The sequence below is a fragment of the Crotalus tigris genome, unplaced genomic scaffold (genome assembly GCF_016545835.1).
Source record: "Crotalus tigris isolate CLP2741 ecotype Arizona unplaced genomic scaffold, ASM1654583v1 scf7180000021202.270236883:394553, whole genome shotgun sequence".
NCBI lineage: Eukaryota > Metazoa > Chordata > Lepidosauria > Squamata > Viperidae > Crotalus > Crotalus tigris.
The window spans coordinates 289,014-298,274 of record NW_024098394.1 but is presented as its reverse complement, the minus strand read 5'-3'; the positions used below and the strand labels follow the sequence as shown (position 1 = coordinate 298,274).

Here is a 9,261-nt window from a genome sequence, read left to right as displayed (position 1 = left end):
AGTTGTACCTCCCAAAGGGGAAGGCAAGGCGAGTCACTCACATGCGTGTATATCATTGTTCACAAGCGTTCCAGTTCCTTTGGAGAAGGTAAGTCCACTGCTTCATCAGGTCCTGCAAGGTTCACTTGAAGGTCTCAAGAAGGAGAACCTGGGACCATGAAGGCCTACCTTGTCGTCCTTGGTCTACTGCTTTTGCTTAAAAATGAAGGTAAGCCCGCACTGCTAGACCAACACAGATGGATTGCCAAAGTTAGCTTCAGGCACTGATAGAGTTACCCAACTCTAGTTTGACTTATTCATTGACCTATATTCTGTTTGGAAGCATTATGTGTTGGGAGAGGTAGAACATTTTAAGGTTCTACCAGTTGTTCAGTTGCTAAGTCATGTCCAACTCTTGCCAACCTCATGGACCATAGCATACTAGGTCCTCTTGTCCCCACTGTCTCCTGGAGTTTGCCAAACTCGTGTTCATTGGGTTGAGGACACCGTCTAACCATCTCCTCCTCTGCCGTCCCCTTCTCCTTTTGCCTTCCATCTTTCCCAACCTCAGGGTCTTCTCCAAGGATTCCCCTCTTCTCAGTTGGTGGCCAAAGTAGCTTCACTATCTGTCCTTCCAAGGATCAGTCAGAGTTGATTTATTTTAGGGTTGATTGATAGGTTGGCTTGGTCGCTCAAGAGAGAGACACTGGTGAAGCGGGCACAGCAGCGCTTGCATTTTCTGCATCTCACGAGGAAAGTACATCTTCCTTCCCCTGTCCTGAACACTTTCTACAAGGAGACAATTGAGAGCATCCTGTCATACAGCATCACAGTCTGGTTTGGAAGCATCCCTGCTTCAGACAGGAAGGTGGTGCAGAGAGTGGTGAGGACGGCAGAAAAGATTATTTGCAGTTCCCTCCTATCCAGGACATAGCACATAAGCACTGCTTGAGCAGGGTCCACAAGATTGTCTGGGACACTACACATCCTCTTCACGACCTGTTTTCCTTGTTACCTTCTGGGAGGGGGCTCCGTGGTATCCGAAGCAGAAGATCCAGATTCAGTCACAGTTTTGTTCCATGCCGTATTAACCTTGTGAACTCTAAAGCTTCCTCTTTCTGCTAGGTATTCAAGATAGACAATGATTTAATGTATTTATATGTAAGGGTGTAGCTATACACATATATGTATATTGCATGTTTATATGTGTGTTATGTATGTATACACTTTTGAGAGTAGGCAACAGAATTTCATTTTTAATGTGTGCCAGTAAAAAATGGCAATAAAGGTTATCTAATCCATCTAATTAAATCTCCGTGCAGTCCAAGTTGAAGAATCTTCTCAAATGCTAAACCATATACCGTATTTTCCGGCGTATAGGACGACTTGGCGTATAAGACGACCTCTGACTTCGGCGCCGATTTCCATGCTTTAGAAAGTTGTCTTATACGCTGGAAAATACGGTAATTGGGGGAAGCCATTTAGGAAAGCAAGTTCAGCCTCTTTCTTCATGTAAAAATCTAAAATTCTTCAACTCAAAAACTTTGACCTAGATAAAAAAACTTTATTAACTATTACAATTAAAAATATGAAAGCGGATGCAAAGTAAAATAAAAAGTAAAAGTAGTACAGAAAAGAAAAAAGAATAGAAAGAAAAATAAGAAAAATAACAGTATTGTTATTTATATAAAACAATAATTTCCTTGTTTGTCAGAAAAATGACTTTTATATTCTTAGAGGCTACATTACCACTGTGAGCTTAGCTGGAATCTGTTGTATCCCAGCTGTTTGGCTCACCAATTGACCGCAAAAACCTTGGTTTTTACAGTCTACTTTTAAGGAACAGCTGTCTGGAGTACATATGGGCAATCCCATGATATCTCCTTTCTCTGGAGAGATTTCAGCAGCCAGGATCCACTTTTTGGCTGCTGATCTCTGGCAGGGACATGCAGCTCACCATGTGCCTCACCAGAAGTCACAAACTGTGACGTAGACACAAAAGAACAACAGCATTTTACCAAATATCCTGATTATAAGGTCCCTATACTCTGTGGTCTGGAGAAATGGAAGATTAAAGGTACAGGTTTAATAGAAACAAGGAAGATGAAGCACAGGTAAGCTGAAAATATGGACCAAGAGAGAAGAGAAAGAAAAACAAGAGACAAAATGGTAAGGCTAACATCTGAGGCTGGCTGTGGGACTAAGATCGGGACATGTAATAGGATATAAGTAAATAGCAGAAGTCAGTGGCAAAAGGCAGCTTTGTTTGGAACAGCTTCCATCCTGTGATGATATTTTTAAGCTTATCAAACAACAGATGGAAACTAATCAAGGAGAGAAGCAACCTAGAACTAAGGAGAAATTTCCTGACACTTAGAACAATTAACCAGTGGAACAACCTGCTCCAACACTGGAACTTTTTAAGAAGAGACTGGACAGCCATTTGTCTGAAATGATATAGGGTTTCCTGCCTGAGTGGAGGATTGGACTAGATGATGTCCAAGGTCCCTTCCAACTTTATTACTACTACTACTACTACTACTACTACTACTACTACTACTACTACTACATTATGGATCATCGCACAGTTGGCCAGATGTTCAGACTGGATTTGGCATTTTGTCTACCTATCGAGTCCTTACCCAGGACCTGGGATAGGCAGATGTGGATGTTTGATGGTATTACAGATATCGTCGCAGGATGGAAGCAGTTCCTAATAAGGCTGCCTTTTGCAATTGACTAATAGCGAAGTTGTCAATGCCAATGGTGTTCAAGTGGTGCTCCAGTTGTTTTGGAATTGCACCCAAGGAGCCTATGACTATTGGTACTACCCTTGCTTGCTTTTGCCACAGTCTTTCTATTTCTATTTGTAGGTCTTTGTATTTTGTTATCTTCTCCAGTTCTTTCTCATCTATTCTGCTGATTATTATTATTATTATTATTATTATTATTATTATTATTATTATTATTATCCAGACCTGCCTATTCCAGGTCCTTGGGAAGGACTCAATCTCAATATGTGGACAAAAATGCCAAATTCAGTCTGAACGTCTGACTGACTGTGCACCAAATCAATAATTTAATAATAATAATAAATAACAACAACAACAACAATAATAAACAAGCAAAAGGAGTTTTTCAAATCTAACTATAACCAGCAGAAGAAAAGAAGTATCTTTTTAAGGCAGGAGCCCCCAACCCCGGTCCATGGACTAATACCGGGCTGTGGCATGCCAGCAACTGGTCCACACAAGCAAGCAAAGCCTCATCCGCAAGATGCAGGCAGCATACAAAACCACGTACCTTCCACTCCATGAAAAAACCTCTTTCCACGGAACCGGTCTCTGGTGCCCAAAAGGTTGGGGATCTCTGTTTTAAAGGGCAAAAGGTAAAATTTCCCCTGTCCAGTCATTCCCTCCCTCTAGGGGGCAGTGTCGTGCAGAGACAATTTCTGTGGTCATGTGACCAGCGTGGCTATACGCCAAAGGCGCACAGAACGCTGTTACCTTCCCACCAAAGTGGTGCCTATTTATCTACTCGCAGTTGCATGCTTTCAAACTGCTAAGTGGGCAGGAGCTGAGGCAAGGAACGGGAGCTCACCCCGTCGTGCGGCGCTCGGGTCTCGAACTGTCAGCTCTCCGGCTGACAAGCTCAGCATTGTTAACTGCGGATCCATCGCGCCTCCTTTAAAGTACCATAACGACCAAAGTGATTGATTTTGATCCTAGACCAGCAAGCAGAACCTGAAAAGGTTTAAGATACGGCTGTTATACTCCGTTGGGGATTCAGAGGCCAAACCACATCTAGAAACTTTGGACAAGATGTTAATTTCAAGTCTGAAATGCTCTTCGCTTTTTCCCCTCCTTCCTTCTCGCCTTCTGCAGTTTTCCCGCTGACGTGCTTCGTATGCGACAACCAGCGCACCAACCTGTGGTGTCTCCGTTTCAGGGAGTGTGGCAAGGAAGAAGTGTTCTGCGTGACTGCTGTGGCCTCGTATAAAATTGGTACACTACAGGCAGCTGCTTGCTTACTGGGTGGGGTGAAAATAACTTGGGCATCAGAAGGATTGTCACACTCCAAAAGTCCCTTGCAACAAAAGAGAGAGAGAGAGAGAGAGAGAGAGAGAGAGAGAGAGAGAGAGAGAGAGAGAGAGAGAGAGAGAGAGAGAGAGACAGAGAGAGACAGACACACACACACAGAGAGACACGCAGAGAGAGACAGAGACAGAGAGAGATAGAGAGAGATAGAGAGAGACAGAGACAAAGAAAGACAGAGAGAGAAGAAGAGAGACAGAAAGAAACACACGGAAAGAAACACAGAGAGAAGGGGGTGAGAGAGAGAGAAACACACGGAAAGAAACAGAGAGAGAGGGGGAGAAAGACAAACACAGAGAGAGACAGAAACAGAGAGATAGAGAGAGACAGAGACAAAGAAAGACAGAGAGAGAAGGAGAGAGACAGAGAGAAACACGGAAAGAAACACACGAGAAACACATGGAAAGAAACAGAGAGAGGGGGAGAGAGACAAACACAGAGAGAGACAGAGAGAAAGCAACAGACAGAGAGGGAGAGAGACAGAAACACAGGGTAAGAAACATACACACAAACAGAGGGAGAGAGACAGAGAAACACAGGAAAAGAAAGAGAGAGGGAGAGAAAGATAGAAACACAGGGAAAGAAACACATATAGAGAGAGAGAGGGAGAGAAAGAGACAGAGAAACAGGGAAAGAAATAGAGGGAGAGTGACAGAGAGAAACAGGGAAAGAAACACACACACACACAGAGGGAGAGAGACAGAGAAAAACACACACACACAGAGGGAGACAGAGAGAAACACGGAAACACACAGAGACAGAGAGAGACAGAGAGAAACACAGGGAAAGAAACACACACACACACAGGGAGAGAGATAGAGAAACACACACACACACACACACACACACACACACAGAGGGAGAGAGACAGAGAGAAACACAGGGAAACACACAGAGAGATAGACAGAGAGAAAGCAACAGAGAGAGAAAGGGAGGGAGACAGAAACAGGGAAAGAAACACACACGTGCATGCGCGCACAAACGCAGACAGAGAGAGAGAAAAAGAGAGAGCGAGAGAGAGCAAGAAAGAGTGAGAGACAGAGACAGAGAGACAGAGACAGACAGAAAGACCCAGGTTATATTGGATCAAAGGCTTTTCAGATAGAAGAAGCCCCCCAAGACAGAGCAGAAGACCTTCCAGCTCCAAGTTCTATTTTGAGCACCAGCAGAATAAGAATTGGAAGGCCTACTGGAAAACTGCTATCCTGTCAGCCCTGGTCCTTCTCTTCATAAAATTAGACATATCCAATTTCTGCCACCATTCTTCCTCCGTTTTACCCTCCGGTTGTCTAATCATCTCCGTTGCTCTTCTTCTCTGCACTGGACCCCACAGTTCAGCCCTGACTTACAAATCTTCTCTTCCGTTGTTAAGAGGGACTTTGCTCTTTTCCATCTCACATCCCCAAGCAGCCAGGGAAATAAATCTTTCAGGAGGTTTATGGAAGGGGGCACGGTGTTCTCAGCGAGTTAGAGAGGGTGCGTATCAAACTCCTCTGTAAGAACCAGGTGTTTTTCCTTAGGCCTCGGTCAGGCTTAAGAAATCGTAGCTGATACCTTGTGTAACTTTACCTGACCCACTAATGGGCAGAGATTATGCTCCAGGCTAATGTTCTTATAGCTTATATCCATGTTGGTGCAACCAATTTGGATCATGCGGCCTTTGGGTTCAAGGAATGTGGCCCGCCTCCGGTCGGACAACCTCAGTTGTGACCTGGTGACGCGTCTTTTCACAATGTTGACAGCTGTGGTCCAAAGATCCAGAGAGTGGGAAGGGGCCATGTTGATTTTCTGCCCCACCCAAGTGAAGGAACTCAGGCCACATTGGACAAATGGATATTCAACCTGCGCAGGAGGTCCTTGGCTTACGACCACAGCTGAGCCCCGAATTCCCGTGAAAACGTTAAGTGAATTTCGTCCCGTTTTATGACCTTTTTTGCCACAGTTGTTAAGTGACCACAATCAAGTTAGTAACTGGGTTGTGAAATGAATCTGGCTTCCTTGTTGACCTTTTCTTGTCAGGTCACAAAAGGGGATCACGTGATCCCGGGACGCTGCAACCGTCATAAATATGAGTCGGTTGACAAGTGTCCGAATTTCGATCACGTGATCATGGGAATGTTGCAAAGGCCGTAAGTGTGAAAAACAGCTGTAAGTCATTTTTTTATAATGCTCTTGTAACTTCAAACGGGTCATTCAAGCAAACCGTTGTAAGTAGAGGACTATTGATACATAAAATTCTCCAGGGATAGGAGACAGGCTGTTCCACTTCTGAATTGCTTTTGTGGGCAGGAAATTCCTCCTTATTTTGAGCTTAGATCTCTTTCTGTAAGGATTCCACATGTTGCTTCTTGTTCTGGTTCTGCAGAGTCCTACAAGGACTCTAGAGAATAAATGTATACCCTTGTTCCCTGGGTCTGTTCCCGTGTTGAAAGACTTATGTCTTCTCTTCTTTAAACGGATGGAAACTAATCAAGGAGAGAAGCAACCTAGAACTAAGGAGAAACTTCCTGACAGTGAGAACAATTAACCAGTGGAACCACCTGCCTCCAGAAGCTGTGAATGCTCCAACACTGGACGTTTTTAAGAAGAGACTGGATGGCCATTTGTCTGAAATGGTATAGGGTTTCCTGCCTGAGCAGGGGGTTGGACTAGATGACCTCCAAGATCCCTTCCAACTTTATTATTATTATTATTATGGATCATTGCACAGTCGGCCAGATGTTCAGACTGGATTTGGCATTTTGTCTACCTATCGAGTCCTTACCCAGGACCTGGGATAGGCAGATGTAGATGTTTGATGGTATTACAGATATCGTCGCAGGATGGAAGCAGTTCCTAGTAAGGCCGCCTTTTGCAATTGGCTAATAGCGAATTTGTCAATGCCAATGGTGTTCAAGTGGTGCTCCAGTTGTTTTGGGATTGCACCCAAGGCGCCTATCACTATTGGTACTACCATTGCTTGCTTTTGCCACAGTCTTTCTATTTCTATTTGTAGATCTTTGTATTTTGTTATCTTCTCCAGTTCTTTCTCGTCTATTCTGCTGTCTCCAGGCACTGCCACGTCCACTATCCAGACTTTTTTGTCTTTCTTATTGACAATTGTTAAGTCTGGGGTGTTATTATTATTATTATTATTACTATTATTATTAAACTAAACACCCTCATTTATTTTCACCATTCTTCATAGAACGGTGGGATTCTCCAAACCCATCACCAAGTAGTCCTCCCCGAACCCCTCTTCTTTGTGGCAGCCCCTCAAATATTGGAAGATTGCTATCATGTCACTCCTGGTCCTATGAAAAGAAGGACTAGGGAGTAACATGATAGCAGTCTTCCAATATTTCAGGGGCTTCCACAAAGAAGATGGGGTCAATCTATTCTCCAAAGCACCAGAAGGCAGGACAAGAAGCAACGGATGGAAACTAATCAAAGAGAGAAGCAACCGAGAACTAAGGATAAATTTCCTGACAGTGGGAACAATTAACCAGTGGAATGGCTGACCTCCAGAAGCTGTGGGTGCTCCAGCACTGGAGGTTGTTAAGAAGAGACTGGATAGCCACTTGTCTGAAATAGTATAGGGTCTTCTGCTTGAGCAGATGATTAGGGGACTGGAGGCTAAAACATATAAGGAATGGTTGCTGGAATTGGGGATGTCTAGTCTAGTGAAAAGAAGGACAAGGGACAGGATAGCAGCCTCCCAATATCTCAGGGGCTGCCCCAAAGAAGAGGGAGTCAAACTATTCTCCAAAGCGCCTGAAGGCAGGACAAGAAGCAACGGATGGAAACTAATCAAGGAGAGAAGCAACCTAGAACTAAGGAGAAATTTCCTGACAGTGGGAACAATTAACCAGTGGAATGGCTGGCCTCCAGAACTTGTGGATGCTCCATCACTGTAGGCTTTTAAGAAAAGATTTTCTGAAATAGTACAAGGTCTCCTGCTTGAGCAGAGGGTCAGAGTAGAAGACCTCCAAGATCCCTTCTAACACGGTTATTGTGTTATTGCCTACAAACTGGGTGGTGGCAAAATGGTTGGCATTGCTGTCAATGAACTCAGTCCTCAATCCTTGTAGTCATGTTGTCCAACACTCAAGCATTTGTACCCGCCAATGTTTCCACTCACCACACTTTCAGTTTCTTCCTTGTGTCCTTCAGGCGTGATAACCTTCAAAAAGAGAATCACCAAGAGATGCTCAGCCTATTGCCCAGATATTCAGATGGAGTTGGGCTTTGCTTCGTTTGGGACCTCCTGTTGCCAACAATCCTGGTGTAATATTTGGGGATCTCTAGGGGAGAAGAATGCCACTCAGTGATGGGAATCGCCAATCATTGTCCTGACCAGATCTTCTGATGACAGAACTTGAGGAAGAGTAAGATGTTACCAAAGAAAGGAAAGAAGCTTCTTGGCTTTCATCTCTTGGCATAGGTCCCAGGAGAGGGATGCAGGATGAAGAGATGGAACTAAATCTTCTCCATTTATCTAGAATGTCTCTAGAACAAGTCCCATCTCCTCATTCTGCAATTTGTGTTTTTATAAACAGGCAAATGTTGTGAGATTTACTGAGTAGCAAAATCCTTTCACTTGCCACTCCTGTTTTCCATCTCTGGTACTTTGTGATGTGTCCAACATAGTCCACCATAGCTTTCCCACACAGAGAAGATCTGAAATTTAGGACCTCACATCAAAGACAGTCTACCATAACTTTCCCAGCTCAAAGAAGTTCTAACATTTGGGGTCTCACATCAGAAATGAGTTGAAGTCCACAAGTCATAAAAGAGCCAAGGTTACCTAACCCTGACCTAAGTCCTCCTGTTCTAAGCGGTGAGCCTCCTACATCAGGGGTAGGCAACCTGGACTCTTTTATGACTCATAGACTTCAACTCCCAGAATTCCTGAGCCAGCCATGTTGAGGGGAAAGGGAGAAGTTTCTAAGCTGAGCCATGTGGCTCAGGAATTCTGGGAGTTGAAGTCCACAGGTAATGAGAGGGGCATAGTTCCCCCATGCTGGCTTAGGAATTCTGGGAGCTGAAGTCCACGAGTCATGAAAGAACTAAGGTGGCCTACACCTGGTCTAGGTTTTCATAATGCACGGATCCAGCAATGGTGTGGATGGAATTTGCATTACACCACACGTTAGCCTACAAACGACTGGCTAGTTTGCCAGCTGGGGCAATGCCGTGAACAAGAAAC

The 9,261-nt window shown here is 44.2% G+C and overlaps 1 protein-coding gene across 1 annotated transcript; it reads left to right on the top strand.

Annotated features, from left to right (window-relative positions):
* LOC120320178 (lymphocyte antigen 6E-like) lies at window positions 1-8,924 on the top strand. The gene is made up of 3 exons (XM_039369695.1): window positions 1-208; window positions 3,864-3,983; window positions 8,226-8,924. The coding sequence occupies exons 1-3, from the start codon at window positions 157-159 to the stop codon at window positions 8,381-8,383; spliced, it is 330 nt and encodes a 109-aa protein (XP_039225629.1). The 5' UTR covers window positions 1-156; the 3' UTR covers window positions 8,384-8,924.
* The last annotated feature ends 337 nt before the right edge of the window (window positions 8,925-9,261 follow it).